This window comes from Orbicella faveolata, unplaced genomic scaffold, assembly GCF_042242905.1.
Source record: "Orbicella faveolata isolate gen_17 unplaced genomic scaffold, um_ofav_v1 contig_47, whole genome shotgun sequence".
NCBI lineage: Eukaryota > Metazoa > Cnidaria > Anthozoa > Scleractinia > Merulinidae > Orbicella > Orbicella faveolata.
This window is the reverse complement of record NW_028301577.1, coordinates 5,650,980-5,666,033: the sequence shown is the minus strand read 5'-3', so window position 1 is coordinate 5,666,033 and position 15,054 is coordinate 5,650,980. Positions and strand designations below refer to the sequence as shown.

The 15,054-nt window shown below is 39.9% G+C and overlaps 3 protein-coding genes and 2 non-coding genes across 5 annotated transcripts; 4 read left to right on the top strand and 1 right to left on the bottom strand.

The window, feature by feature from the left end:
* The first annotated feature begins 382 nt into the window (after nt 1-382).
* Trnak-uuu (transfer RNA lysine (anticodon UUU)) lies at nt 383-455 on the top strand. The gene has a single exon. It is a non-coding gene; the product is annotated as a tRNA-Lys (tRNA).
* Nucleotides 456-844: 389 nt separating this feature from the next.
* Trnad-guc (transfer RNA aspartic acid (anticodon GUC)) lies at nt 845-916 on the bottom strand. Its single transcript has one exon. It is a non-coding gene; the product is annotated as a tRNA-Asp (tRNA).
* Nucleotides 917-2,679: 1,763 nt separating this feature from the next.
* LOC149096889 (uncharacterized) lies at nt 2,680-3,611 on the top strand. Its single transcript, XM_089279559.1, has 2 exons — nt 2,680-2,781; nt 3,218-3,611. The coding sequence occupies exons 1-2, from the start codon at nt 2,688-2,690 to the stop codon at nt 3,565-3,567; spliced, it is 444 nt and encodes a 147-aa protein (XP_089135685.1). The 5' UTR covers nt 2,680-2,687; the 3' UTR covers nt 3,568-3,611.
* Nucleotides 3,612-5,485: 1,874 nt separating this feature from the next.
* LOC149096888 (collagen alpha-1(XII) chain-like) lies at nt 5,486-8,171 on the top strand. Its single transcript, XM_089279815.1, has 4 exons — nt 5,486-5,612; nt 6,001-6,176; nt 7,075-7,465; nt 8,137-8,171. The coding sequence occupies exons 1-4, from the start codon at nt 5,486-5,488 to the stop codon at nt 8,169-8,171; spliced, it is 729 nt and encodes a 242-aa protein (XP_089135941.1).
* A 100-nt stretch (nt 8,172-8,271) lies between these two features.
* Nucleotides 8,272-14,759, top strand: LOC149096887 (uncharacterized). Its single transcript, XM_089280497.1, has 5 exons — nt 8,272-9,127; nt 9,602-9,800; nt 11,000-11,026; nt 11,129-12,046; nt 12,805-14,759. Exons 1-5 carry the CDS (start codon nt 9,095-9,097, stop codon nt 13,479-13,481), a joined length of 1,854 nt encoding a protein of 617 aa, XP_089136623.1. The 5' UTR covers nt 8,272-9,094; the 3' UTR covers nt 13,482-14,759.
* Nucleotides 14,760-15,054: the final 295 nt, after the last annotated feature.

Sequence of the window (15,054 nt, the reverse complement as noted above, 5' to 3'; positions counted from 1 at the left end):
GGTAGTTTCAGTAGTTTTTACGAAAGGTATTTACAACCCGAAAAAGGAGGTCAAAGCGCGAAGCGCGACACACGTTGGGGGAGCACGAGACCATCTCTCGGGCGATGCGCCTCACACCAGCGCCGCGCCTTACGTTTGCGTATTTGCTGTCTTGTCATTAATTACAAAGATCGTTATTGTTTCTTTATTTTTCTACATGTTTACCTGCTATGAATCAGCTACATTAGGAATCCATCTCTGCAACTTTAAATTAGAATAAAGCACAATTTACATTTGAGAGCATGCGAAGTCTGCAGCTTTGTATCAGGCCAATTTAGTGTTCAGGTATCGAAGAAACAGCTTAGTTTTTAAAACTAATAACTGGTAAAACAATTTTATGTGAGCCCGGTTAGCTCAGTCGGTAGAGCATCAGACTTTTAATCTGAGGGTCATGGGTTCAAATCCCATATCGGGCGCGCAATAATTTTGAAGTAATGGAGTCAATTGAAACATAAGTTTTAATTTTTCTCTTTTTCTATCTGTGTAGCAAATACCTCTCTTCGGAAAAATGTATAGATAGCAATAATTATTTTCAAGTCATTGCCTTTAGCAATAAAATCAATTACAAATAAGAGACTGCACCACAATAGGATGAAAGGCAGACTCGTAAGGAAGACTCCGCTGGGCAACTTAGGGTTGGGCATACCTTCTATATGAAGGTATGAGTGGTTATCTAATCTGATTAGTTAACTAACCTAATTTTAAAATTCTACTTCGTTATATTTCGTTCTACTGCTTTTCAGAAAACCAAAAAAGAAAAAAAAAAAACGAAAGGTTTCAGGGAGGGATAACAAAACAAAACTTTCTCCCCGGCGGGGAATCGAACCCCGGTCTCCCGCGTGACAGGCGGGGATACTCACCACTATACTACCGAGGAAACGGTGAGAAAGGTGTTAATATTAATAAAAAAAAGTTTAAGTTAGCTTAAATTAACCCTGATAATGGCCTTCTGATAGTCAATTAAACTACCTCAGCTAATCGCAAAATTCCCAAAATGCCGCTATTAATATCGTAGCTGTTTTAGTTTTATATTGTGTGTGTAGATAAAAAGTAAATAAAATAAAGACAGATCAGAAGTGAATACTCTCCTTCCAACCGGCGAATCGAAAGCTGGTCTCCCGCATGACGGGCGGAGATACCCACCACTACCACTCTACCGAGGAATCGATGACTCTAATGGGTAAAAATGCATTGTGTGACCACACAAAAATATCGAATATTCATTTCGACTCGAACATAGAAATGCTGTCAAGCAATATTTTGTTTTTAGTCTTCGAAATACATGCATCTTTTGAGTTAAATGCAAGTAACATGGATCAATCACCACGAGATCGAAATGATTTGAAATTGACGCCATTTTGAAAAAAAATTATGGTAGTTAATAAGTATTAGCAGAAGAATAAGGTTATATGCTTCTGCCATCGTGCATAGATACAGTAATAGATAAGATGGCACGTGTGGGTCGAGAATATACCTTGACTCGCATTAGTGATGGAAAGCCCGAGACTTTCTCGTGACCCATGTTCAAGGGTCTGGATATAAGGTAAAGAATGACGGCTGTCAGTAGAAGTGCGGGTCTTTTCAGAGTTAACGGAACTTTTCAGTCGAAATCCAGTTGAGGTAACTTAATTGGGCAATCAGGAGTAAAATTGAAATGTGACCTTGTACTTTCCACGCCCCCAAACAACTGTTTACCGAAACCTGTCGTTTAAAACGAGTTTTATGATGAACTGATGTTGGCAGTAAAATACAAGAAAAGGGTAAAGTTTGCGTGTTTCAACCTGGGACCTCGTTTATAAGTCTGGTCGAGTGGACTATCAGGAAGAAATTCAGGTGCGTGAAACTATACTACAATATTTGACAGATGTCACATTTTTTATCGTTCTATTTGCATATATATAACCAGCACCCTCTTTATAATTGTTTATTTTATAAATTGTTCTGTCTTCGTTTCTTTTCGTGCTGTGCATTCGATATATATTTTTTTGCATTTTTCACCGGCGAACGAGCGAACAATATGTTGATTTGACTAAAAGTGGAGATGCCTCTTACACATGTATTTTCGTGAATTTTTTTGTGTGTTATTTCCTCATCTAGTTACCTTCCTCGGCTAGATTTCTAAGTGTTTCGAAATACCAATAAGGAAAACAGTCCGTTGCAAAGAATTTTGATACATTTTGTAGTTACTTAAAACTTATTACAAAACTGTTGCCTATGAAGCGGGACCTTTTAAGCCATACTAAATTAACTCATTACGCATTCAGGAAGTATGGCGCTGAAATTGCATCATTTTGTTTTGTAAACTTCCCATCACGATGTTTAAATACTTTGATTTTCTTTTGGTGACCTATCCTGTGTTATTACTGTGGGTATGAAATCCTCATTGAGATGCCTATTTCGTTCCAAGAAACCCGGCAGAAATGCTTGAAAGGCAAAATTTTTCCCGGTTACTGAATATCCGTACCCCTGCACTTCCTACCCCCCCCCCCCCCCTCCTTCGGGAAAAATAACGCAAAGTGAAAATTTTTGAGAACATTTCTCCGAGCACTTGCTATCTAGAATATTAGTAACTTTATGTTGCTTAAGCGGCTTATAAAGTGTTGACCAGCGCTGAATATCCATTCTTATTATAGGTGAGGACTGTGGAAATGTGGTGGTTTTGTTTATTGCTTGCATCATTGGTTGAAGTAGGACGTATGGATAATCAAGCTACAAGGACAAGGAGGACTATTTTTCGTACCGGTAGGCATTATCGTCTAGCATGTTTGTAAGTGTAAAGAAGTAGCTAGAAAAGGGCAATTTTCATTTATTTTCAGAGTTTTCAATATTGCAAAAGGCTTAAACGCCAAATGCTCCTTCTATCGAACAACCGACTCTTGCCTGTGACCATATTGAAAATTTCAAATTTAGTTTGCAAAGAGAGCACTCAGAGGCAATGCTCAGATACAACAACAACAACACAAACTAGTGTGTACGCAGAAATTATAAATATAAATATTCTTTAAGAGTAGTAGGCTCGATCATCAGTCATGTTCGAGAACGAGACCGGAATCGAAAGTTCCACTTAAATTAATCCGCGAGCCCAGACCAAATGGCTCGATTTCAACGTTTCTAACGAGAGCGTAAGGAGTATTGAGCAGCTTAGTATCGTGAAATTACTCTATATTTTCTTTTGTAGAGAATCAATCATACAAGCGTCATCAAGATATTGGTATTTCTTCCCTGGGAGCTTTCAAGAAACCAACCGAAGCTTATTCCAAGAAGTCGTACATGTCTGCATATTACAGTCCCAATCCCTCGTCGTTTTTATCTTACTATCCCTATTCTTACCCGTATCCAGCTCCCGCTCCCGCTATCGCTCCCTCTCCGTATCCTTACCCAATCAATGGTAACAGTGACACTGGCAATGAAGTCACCACTGCGGCACATCCCATAAGCCAGCCAAGTCAATACCACTGCAACAGCTATCCCGTCACGCCTGGAATGAATCGGACGGAGACATTTGAAATTAACGGAAAACGTAAGTAAGCTAAGCTTTCGGTTACAGGGAAAGGTCTGGTTTTCTAAGGTCAAAATGACTTTTCACCAAATTCCCCGCCATTTCGTCTCGGCTAGTTGCGAGATCAGAAAGTCGCATGGGTTGTCCACGCAACGCGTGAGTAAGAACTTGAATTTCTTGGAGCCGCCCTTATTTCATAAGCAAACAGGACTCATTTGGCCTACATTTTTTAGCAAAATTATAAGGCAGTTTTCAAACTAAAGACGTTCCTTCAGTTTTTATGTTAATTTGTGACGGTGGTCTATTACTAAAAGAGTAAAGAAGTTCCTTCATCGCCACATAACTTTACCGTTATCACACAGTTTTTAAGAGTATCGGTTGCTGGAAGGACGCTCCAGATCGTGCGATAGGACTATTGGAAGGAAAACATCGTCTTCTGAAAGACTCCGATTACAAGACCCGCGTGAACGCACTCATGAAATGCGCTGACGCAGCACTTAATATGAGTCTTGTGATGTTTGCTGTACAAAATGGAGGACAATGCTTCGGCGGAAAGAACGCTGAGAAGTCGTTTAGAAATTATGGACCCAGCACAGCTTGCTGCGGTAGGTATTGAGGTAGTTCCGGCGGGATCTCTCTTGTTCCTTCTTAAAAAATTAACTCTTGCATGCGTAAATTAAATGTTTCTGTTGCCATCACTAAAGGCGATAACCCTTGCTCCTTCAAAATGATGGAGCAATTTTGCTTGTTCCCTTGAAATAAAATACCACTGTTCTCAAAGGCCCATGGCAGGCCGTCTATAACGCAAGTCATTGAGTCCGTTAATAATCACAATATTCCCCGGATATGTTAAGAATTTCCGGGACCAAGGCGAGATGAACTGAAAGAAACAAATCTCGCTCGAATTTCCTTTATGAGACAAGTTGAAAACTGGGGCGTTCAACAATCCCGTTAATAAAATTCACATTACTTTCACGTTTCAGGAGATGGCGAAGGAGGGCCATGGAGCAACGAAGTTTATAGGTGGGTATCTCTACTAACTATTTACAATGTAATTGAAGAAAGTAGCGCCAGATTTGCGAAACATTGAGGTAAACGTTCTGGTTTCCATCGACAGCCGGGCCCCACAAGAGTTCTCAATATGCTTCTATCCAGTGTTTCTAATCGAACATTTTGCTGTTTTAATATCGACTTTATTGTTAACAGTTTCCTTGGAAAAAACGGAAACCCCATCGTCAATGCCAGCTACAACCCTTGGTCAGCTTGGACACCATGTCCCCTGACCTGCCAAGCTATCAACCAAAGTGTGGTGCAAGTGCGCAATCGCACATGCTTCACTTCTCAAGATGTTATGCTACCACAAGGATGCTCCACTACCATGGAAACCCGTCCATGTGGAGTACCAATCTGCCCAGGTTTGTAGGAATGTCTTGATTATGGGCCGGGACATTAGGCCACTTCCGAGTTACCTTAATTGTGCCGCTGGTGGAAAGGAGTTTGATTTACACGAAAATGAACCTGCAGGGGAAACGCATTCTACACATGAATTGTTTCGCACGAAGACTCGTTTTACTTCACTGTTACCACTTGTCAGTGAAGATAGGTTCGGAGGAGATTCAGGGGCAATAGTGCAAGCCGTACAAACCGCCATAGCTAATAACTCCCTCAGCCCTAAGATTAAGCCTCGCTGTTTTTAAAAATGCTGTTCGTTCACATACCTACATACAGTGTGTTTTAGAGTTAGCAATCGGTAAGGATAGATATAGAGAAAAATATCGAAATATGTTCAAAACCTATGTTATATATTTTTGTCAGAAATCATTCGGTTGTACCGGTAATCTTCAAGTGCTTGGAAAATGAGCTAAGAGGAAATGGTGTTTTCAGAATTCAATGCAGTTTGTCGTTAGTCTTCCACTCAGACCACTAACTAAAGTTATTCCGTAACTGATGTTCGTTTTAGCCACGCAGGCACCTCCTGGAAGTACGACACCTCCCACTGCGTCACCAACAGCAACGCCCCCTTCCCCTGTCTTACGTCTTATGTTGCAGCCACCAACAGGGCAGCGATATTCACGTGAGTGTGAGATATATGTAGTGGTCAGTCGTCTGAATGTTTATAATGTCGCCCTTCGTTCAGGTCTCAGTCTCCCACTCGTAGATGTAGCTTATTTAAATGTGGTAAAAAGAGTCCCTCGATCTTTTTCAAGGTCAGAAAATCGCGAAGATAGGTTGAAGGACTGCATCCTTAAATATCCACACACGCGATACCGGACCATGTACATGTACTGTGTAAAATTATACACTATATATGAACCATGAATTTTGTCTTTCTACAAACCCAAAGATAGGTCCGTGGTTTTTGCCAGCAGAAGGCTCTCGTCATGGACTTGCTAGATAATAAAATTACTCCATCAACTTATGATGATACTTATTTATCTTTTACATACTTTTGATTCACGTAGTTTGCGTAGCCAAGGTCGATTTAGCTATTCTAATAGATGGCTCTGGAAGTGTAGATCAATACGGGCTGGAAAGCCTCAGGAGGGAGCGGAACTTTGTCAAGAAAATTGTCCGCGGCTTTCAGGTCTCCACATATGGTGTACATGTCGGAATTATCATTTTTGCCACCGTCCCCAAGGTTTGTATAAATCGCTCTTAAAATTGTAGCAATATCAGTTAATTAGCAATATCAGTTAATTTCCTAGACTGCTTTAAGGCCCGAACAGGCGGTGCAAAATTGTGTGTCAAAACGTGCGCAACATGTTTTGCTCTTGTTTCCACTCTTGAAATATTTGCGCATGATTTTGCACAAGTACAGTAGAACATGATTCAACCTCCACTGTGTGATCAGGTTTTCAGAATCACGACTTTTTAGACAAATTCAATGGAGGTAGGCCTTTGGTTGGGCATGTTCCTTGAATGATAAAAAGGATTTGTTTCCTTCCTGAGCGCTCTTTTATGCAGTGCAAAATTAACACGTAATTTTAAAATATAAATTTCTACAGGTAGCTGATCACTAAAATAAAGGAAGGTGAACTCCCATTTTGTTTGATTTCTAACAATTTCACCGGGTACTTAATTATAAACGAGAAATATTTACCATATACAAGCGAGATTGCTTCCTACTATTTGTAGTTTTAGCTGACCTTTTTTTTACCGTGTTGAAATAAGGATTATGTTATGTAAAGTGTCATTTGATAATAGAATGAAAAACAAAGTACGATTTCCAAAAATGTGAATCGATGATAACTGCTCTCACCTTGTGAATTACTTTTAAGGGTCTGATAAATTTCCATGTTCTCTCTATTCTTTACCCTTTGCTCGACACCTGTATAAACAGAACATCAAAATAACTTTATTAGTTTTCCACATGTTTTTTTCATTATATTTACCCGTTAATGTTGCCATCTTGGGATGTTGCTCTGATTAGGGTAACGAAAGGGCTCGGGAAAAATTTAGTGATTTACAAATTCATTATGAAATTTCCCGCCACAATTGCAGATGATAATTTATTACTCGAAATTCTGTTTAACTAGGTTGTGAGGGGTCTTAATGAACATCATTATGATATAAGCAGTGCCCTTGAAGCAATTGATGGAATCAAATACCCAGGAGGATATAGAAACATTGGAACGGCTTTGGAGTTGGCCAGAAACAAGCTTTTCAGCGAAAGTGATCGACACGGCCGTCCCAAAATGTTGATTGTTGTCGCTCGTGGACGCTCGCACGACCTAATTGCGGGACCTGTACAGAGATTACGGGATTCGGGCGTGACCGTATTTGGCGTGGGAACTGGTAGATATGATGATGAAGACATGCGGCAGCTGAGAGAGGTAGCCACAAACCCGGATTCACAACACGTCTACAAAGTTGACCTCGATAACCTCGATACTGTTGCTACGTCAATCAAATATAGAGTGTGCAGAGGTAAATTACTGTGTCTGCTACCAAACTTGTTTGATGTCGTTTTCTATCAAATACATGCAATTTAGAAGCTATCTGCCCTTGAAAGGCGCTATATTTTTTATCGTCAATATGGCTTGGTTGATGACTTAGAGTTATAATTAACTATTAAAGATGACGAGCCATCACCTCTTGTTCTTCTCTGTCTTACTGTCAGTCAGTCAGTCTGTCCGTCTGTCGGTCTATCTGTCTATCTGTCATTCATTCATTCACTCACTCACTCACTCACTCACTCACTCATTCATTCAGTCAGTCAGTCAGTCAGTCAGTCAGTAGGTCAGTCCATCAATCTGTCTGTCTTGTCCCCTATAAGCAAACAGTTCAGTTGAATAATATTCAACCATACATTTTTTGTGGCTTATCAAATACATGCGGCTTACTAATTGTAGCTATCTGTCCTTGTGAGGCGCTATATTTTTTATCGTCAATATGGCCTGGTTGATGGCTTAGAGGTAATTAACTATTGAACATGACGAACCATCTTCTCTTGTTCTTCTCTGCCTTGCTGTCAGTCAGTCAGTCAGTCAGTCAGTCAGTCAGTCAGTCCATCAGTCATCAAACCTGTCTGTCTTGTCTCCTATATGCAAACAGCACACTTAAATAATATTCAAATATGTTTGCTTTTTTGTATCTAGGTTCCGCTGGAACCATACGAACACGATGTAAGTAGCAATTCCCACAACTTTTGCACATTCAGTACACCAATAAAATGCAAAGAATATTCTACAAAAACTTTGTATCTTTAAAAAGATACATCACATATATTTTTTTTTTACTTTAGGAAATTAGAGTGAATTAAAATATTTGTATTTAACTTTGCTCAGATCACTTTTAATTAGCGGCATATGAAGAACAATCACAATGGTTGACTACTTTAGGGATAAAACACCATCCAGCAATCAATGCTAAGCGGTCCAAATTAAATGGAATGAAACGTGATAATCATGTTCAATTGGTATCTAATTGTTCATATCGTGACATATAACTGATTCCTTTCTTTTATTTTTATCAATCTCTTCTTGGAATAACCAGCTCCTAAAGGTAAGACTGCTTTTATTGATATCGAGTGTTATTTAAATTGTCCGGGATAAACCCTGTAGCAAAGCTTCATTCATCTATTTATGTTTTTCTTTTTTTTTTTGTGGATTCTCATCTATGTAAACAGCCTGGGTCTCAGCAAAAAGCAATGGTGATAGACCGTCAAACCCAAAATAGGTGAAAGCAACTGATCAATGCGCTATTTATATATTAACTCATCTTGCAGTGTGTAAAACCAAATTGGATCTCGCTATTCTCATTGACGCATCTCAGAAACCTGTGGATACCGACCTGAACTTCCGGAGATACATTCAGTTTATCAAGCGACTTATCAGTGGCTTTAACATCGGCCAATACGGAACGCATGTAGGAATAGCTGTATTCTATCAAGAAACGCGAGTCGTATTTGGATTTCAGAGATATTATAATCTCTGGACACTGTTAAAAGCTATCGATAGCATAAGATTTTCTCAAAGGGGTGCTCGCATTGGAAAAGCTCTAGAAGAGGTGCGGACTAAACTGTTTGACGCGAGTGCAAGGCCGGGGGTGCCAAAGATGGTGTTAGTCATGACGGATACTGTGTCACAGGTTAGTTGCTAGATACAAAACAGTTTAATGTACTTTTCAATTAAACAGTTGCGTTGTCAAGTTGAGTAAATCACAAGAGTAATGCTGACGTCGTAACAGCTGTTTTCAAAAAGGCGAGCCCAAAAACATAAAAGCCTATACTAGATGTCATGAACTTAAGCTTGGTCCTGTTCAAAGCGAAATCATTTCTATCCTCGTCGTTGTTAGTTATGCCATTTGGCAGTCTCGAGGTCTGGCCAAAGTGACACCATTACCCTTGGGATTCATATTTGTTTTTGAGCTTCCTGAAAGGACAGCAAAATATTAATCATAGATCCCCTCGTGAGATTTATAAATTACATGTAGTCGAATGTACTCCGAATGTACTCAAATGTACTGCACGTCTACCAAACATTTGCTACTGTACGGAATGCTCCTGTCAATTCTAATTACCTAAGTATTTTTTTATTGTTACTTTCTTATTGAATTCTAAAGGATGATGTTGGTGGGCCATCAAGGAGACTGCGAGATATGGGTGTAACAGTATTCAGTTTAGGTGTTGGAAAAGAATATGACGTCAATCAACTGAATTCCATGGCAACCGACCCTGACCACGATCACGTGTTTAGATCATCAGACTTTTCGCATTTACGTTGGTGGTTAAGTGAGAAAATCAAAGGCAAAGTTTGTGATGGTAAGTTGGAATGCATTCTAAGTCAGGTTTTGTTATTTGATCAATGACTTTAGGACATTCCCGACCTGAACTGTAAAATACCCATGACCTGCAACGGTTAAGGTTACTTCAAACCTTCGCGGGGCTACATTGGTCGATTTTTTTGGGGCCAAGAAAATTAAAGTCCGCGAAGCTCAAGTTTGCATACTGTGAACGCTAGGGGTTCTGTTATTTCATTGGCTCGCGGCTTTTCAAGCTAACACATTCCTCTGTGAAGGCTTGATATGTTTATGAATCTTTAGAGGGCGAAAACTCGCACTCGTTTTTCGAGAGAATCCCTTCTCTTTAAATGAATTAATAGGGTATGCAGATTTGACGGTTTTCCATGAAATTTGGTCAGAACTTTCACTGATAGATATGGAACAAAAGCGTGTCGGCGAATTCCTTTATTTTAAATACTTTCCTCGTGGCGGCCTTTAACGCAACAGGTTACGCGAATTTTTCGATAGTCGAACTTGACAGATCTATAAAAAGATAACCAATAGAAATAAAAGAAAATGCTGACATGTTTTTGGAGATTGAAGCTTTGTGATTAACACTGTACAGTTATTTTGCATGAACGATCGCATTTGATACCCGATTAACTCGCTGGAACGTCAGTCGGTCATTTTGGAGTTGATGGCCTCTGCCGACTTTGGAAAACAAAATCCAAAACAAAACATAATTTTATCGAATTCTACATTTTATAACCTTTGTTTTGATATATAGTTTGTGGGGGTTTCCTTAAAAACAGCGCGCGTACGAATTTTTTTCTGGAGGACACCCGCGAAGGTTTGAAGTAACCTTAAGTGCTGATCTGCAAACTATGTCGAGACTAAATTTAGAGTGACTAAGGGTGTTAGAACTAGGACTTATTGAGAAGGTGCATTAAATTCGATAACAAAACTAAAATTTGCCCCAGCGCATATTTTTCAGATCAACCATGGTAGCTCTTTCTTTTAACTGATGAAAACCGCACTACGGTTACACCTCAAGGCCCAAAAAATACCAGTTAACACGATTTATAGTCAGTCATATTGGCTAGCTTGAAGTATGAAAGGATAAAGGATTAAGTGTACACATCGGTTTTTTAGTGCCTTAACTATTTTCTGCTTAGTGGTCCTTCCGGCAATATTAATGAACGCAAACTTATGAACATTAATGGCTATTCTTTATTTTAGGATCCGGGGGAATACTCCAAATATTAGGTAAGTTATATTGTGTTGATTCGTCATTAATCAGATATCCAGCAAGTCTTTAAGGGGATCATCCCTTAAAAGCTATTTCTCAAACATATCATATTATTTAAGGAGCACGAAATGGGGAAGTCAGAGCAGATGAAGTCATAAACTTTGGGCCGCATAGTGAAAAGATGGAGGACGATGAAGATCACCAAGGAGAAATGATTGGTGAAGGGGCAGTGAAGCAGGTTTGGGGTTCTAATGAAGATGAGGAGGCAATTCTTGAGGGAGCCGAACATGGGTGGGATCGAAAGCGAAAGTCGGAAGAGTTCTCTGGAGGCGTAGATCGCAGAAAGAAAGAAACGCGCAATCAGTTTGGAGCAGCATATGTGATCCCTGATGGCCTTGAACCTGTTCAAGGGTCGGGTTTTGCAGAGAAAGATCGCACGAAGATAGACAGACGTCAAGGTAGATACGGTATGCTCGTTTTGCCAAACGGAAAGGTTATGAAACTTAGAGAAAAGAGTCTGCAAAAACTTGGTCTGATGATGAATGAAGGCGATGATAACAGAATGGGGACAGCTGGTGAAAAATTTAGACCGTTTAGGAATACCAGTAACAGCGAAGGAATAGAGACGACACCTAACGCAATTCCTCGTGAGGGAAAGTCAGGATATAGAGGTACTTGGGGCAAACAATATACACCAGGGGTCTCTTTTGAAGGAAAAGTGGAGTCTTTAGAGGGTTATCCTATGAATAAGGGCAGAAGAAGCGACAAACGGGGTGTTGGAGTGGCAAGTGGTTTCACTGGAATTGTGACCTCACGAGATCATGCAAACGGTACCAACATGAAAATTCTTGTAAATAGGGCCAACTCGCAGATGTTTGAGCAATGGGCGGGGTCACTGAAACCAACGTCATCGGCAACATCCAAAAAAGTACCATTTAATGAAACAAATGAAACAAACGATTCGCTGAGTTCCATTAGAAGGCCTTCGATCATGAGAGCAGCAGCAAAAGTCGGGTCAAGACTTATGAGGATCAGAGGTAAGGAGAACAGCCCTTCTCACGGATACCTCAGTTGTAATATTTTCATACAAATATATTGAACCATACAAAATGAGGAAAGTTTAACATCGTGGTTATTTCTGTCCTAATTACTACACGATTAGCTTATTAGATTATTAGTTTAATAATATAATGGCGATGTTTCACAAATGAATGTGAGTTTTGGGAAGTAGCAAGAACCTTTTTTAGACATTAAATTCAGTAAAATTGTATACGTTCTCTTGTCCCCTCTATTCTTATAATGAACTCAGTGTTGCAGGCGTCCGAAGTTGAAAAAAAAAAATACAAACTCAGTTGCAGCTGGCGTCTAAAATTGCCTCCCTTGATTCGATCAATTGTTTTGCTAATACACTTAAACTGTGCGATTGTTAAAATATCGTTCACAAAAAGGCCAAAATACATGATACCGGCTCGACGTCCCGATTTGTGGCTCTGCTTTCGTTTATTGCGCAAATAGTTAAAAATTCCATACTAGTAAGGAAAATACATGGTTACATTGGCAACAAAATTGCAGGGAGCAATGTGCTTTTTTCGGTATGAAATAGGGTGTAAAATGATGTCTTAGTATTGTTACCCGCTTATATTAGCCCTTGATAGTAATTTTGAAAGTCCTTTCATACTGCAAAGAAAAAAATGCTTTCCAGTCTTGAGTTCGCCAAATATTCCTAGAAACAATTAAAGTTTATCCTCATTATAAAATATCTAATATACTAAAATGTCTTCTTTTTTTCTTCCAGCTTATCCGAAGCCAGTGGCCCTGTACCCGCTCAGCGATAAATACCAAGCAAAGGACGTGATTGGTGGAAATACCCCTGGAATAGTAAACAACGTTATACCGGCAGCGGGGCCTTTTAACCAAAGCGGAAACTCTCTGTCATTTCTGGGCACCCCGAACAGTTACATCGAGTTTCCAAACAATGGAAAATTAGACGCCAAAAACTCCATCTCTCTCTTGGCGTGGGTGTTGCCAAAACAGGCCGGGCCAATTTTCAACTATAAAACCGACGGATGGGGTGTAAATTTTTGGATGGCCAGGCCCAGAAAACTGTTCGCACGTTTTGTCGATCGCGAACAAAGAGTGCATCTACCCGCTATAAAAAGCACGCACATCAAGCCCAACAAGTGGAATTTTGTCGGAGCAGTTTATGATCAGAAATCCGGACGAGCGAGCTTGTGGATAAATGGAAAGCTACAAGATGAGCAAAGCATTGGTAGCGTCTCATTGGCTACTAATTATCCCGTGAGGATGGGCGCACGAATCGGCGACAGGCGGAATTTTCGCGGTCGTATATCTTGCATGCAGGTTTACAACGAGGCTCTCAACGCTCGACAGATCAGTGTCGCCAAATGGAAGTGTAGATCGTTGGAAAGAATTAACAAAGCAGCCATGAAGATGAACCCGTCACAAAGTTAACCTGACCAACGCTGGGACTGACTCTTTCGGCTATCTGTTTTGTTTGAAAATTTATAAACGCGTAGAGGAGACGGCAGGGCTTAAAGGAGCTCAGTCAAGGTATTTTGAGTTATTTTGGCAAGTACAAAATTACATTTAAATTGAAGGAAACCTGAAAAAAAGTAAATTACTAAGATAGAAAAAAAAACAAAGAGATAATAATAAGCCATATAGGACCAAGGATGGTCAAGAATGGAGAAGATTGACTCGGATAACAAACGACGAACTTGAAAAATTTAGGCTAAATTTTTCAAGACGCGCAAACCGTTGCGTAGCTCCTTTAAGTTTAAACAACTGTCATCGTAATGAGTCATAATTGATCAGACATTACGTGATCCAATTGTAATCCATGTCGAATTATAGTTATTTAGATACCATAGCAATCCATGCCCAATAACCTCTTGAGTGCTTATATGACGTATTCAGTACGTCATGATTTTGTCGCTCAGGTGCCTATATGACGTATTCAGTACGACAAATGTTTAAGTTAGTCAAACTCTCGACATACCGAAAACAACTTTTTATCAGCACTTGAGATTCGTGGGAGGTTTTCTTGGGGTAACTGCTAATTTTCCCATTGCTTTGACGTCATATGAATATCAAATTAGGTCGACCTCAGCGAAATAAACCGCATTGAAGAGACATTCTTATGACCTTTCAGAAAATGTGTACATGTCTATAGTTTAAGTAAAAATGCTTGTGGCTCTCGAAGTTTCTCACCTAGACCCCCATTTCAGTGAAAATAGTGTGGTACACAGCACATACAATGGTCAGGCACTCAAAGGACCTGCACGACCCTATCACTTGGTGAAAAACCATGGGACGCAAGTTACACGGTGGGACTTTCAAAACAAAAGAAAGTCCAGCTGGACTGGTAGGAGTTTCTTTGTTTTGGAAGTCCCACGGTAACTTGCGTCCCAGCGTGGCTGGTTTTGCACCATGTTACCGGGTCGTGCAAAGAGTGGGTCTATCTTTGGTGTCGACACGACCTCCATGGCCACGATAGTAGACCAAATCTTTTTCTATCTGATTTAGACTCTACTAAACTTCTGGGTGGCAATAAAGAATGACGATTCGAAATGAACATCTGAACCGAAAAGTTATTGTAAAGCATCTTCAATGTAATGAACACTTTCTTCAAGGACGGAAGGGGTGGCAAGATTAAATCCAGTTTGCTAAACGGTGTTAAAGGGGATATGGGTAATAAAAAAAAATTGCATTCAACTTGCAACCGCGCAACTTGGTGAAAGAGTTAAAGTGCTTAACTAGGTCATCAAGAACCTAAAGTAGGGTTGGGAGCATTTTAACTCAACGTATGGGCTAATTCGAGGACATTCTGGTTGTGAAACTACACAATACGCGCACCACTATGGCCTCTTACGAAAGATGTAAATCTCTGAAAATTACAAACGACACTGTGTGATAAATACCTGGAATGCAAACGAAGGCGGCCGTGGGTGGAGAATTAAGCACACCAAACCCAGATTATGAGCTTGGAAGACTATTCAAGCCCATAAGACCGGAAGCACAATGA

Coding starts and splice junctions, on each gene's coding strand:
- LOC149096888 (XM_089279815.1), top strand. CDS start 5,486: ATGTTCGTTTTAGCCACGCAGGCACCTCCTGGAAGTACGACACCTCCC. Junction 6,177..7,074: donor TTTTTGCCACCGTCCCCAAG/GTTTGTATAAAT, acceptor CTGTTTAACTAG/GTTGTGAGGGGTCTTAATGA. Junction 7,466..8,136: donor CAAATATAGAGTGTGCAGAG/GTAAATTACTGT, acceptor TTTTGTATCTAG/GTTCCGCTGGAACCATACGA.
- LOC149096889 (XM_089279559.1), top strand. CDS start 2,688: ATGTGGTGGTTTTGTTTATTGCTTGCATCATTGGTTGAAGTAGGACGT. Junction 2,782..3,217: donor GAGGACTATTTTTCGTACCG/GTAGGCATTATC, acceptor TTTCTTTTGTAG/AGAATCAATCATACAAGCGT.
- LOC149096887 (XM_089280497.1), top strand. CDS start 9,095: ATGGTGTTAGTCATGACGGATACTGTGTCACAG. Junction 11,027..11,128: donor GGGAATACTCCAAATATTAG/GTAAGTTATATT, acceptor ATATTATTTAAG/GAGCACGAAATGGGGAAGTC. Junction 12,047..12,804: donor AAGACTTATGAGGATCAGAG/GTAAGGAGAACA, acceptor TTTTTCTTCCAG/CTTATCCGAAGCCAGTGGCC.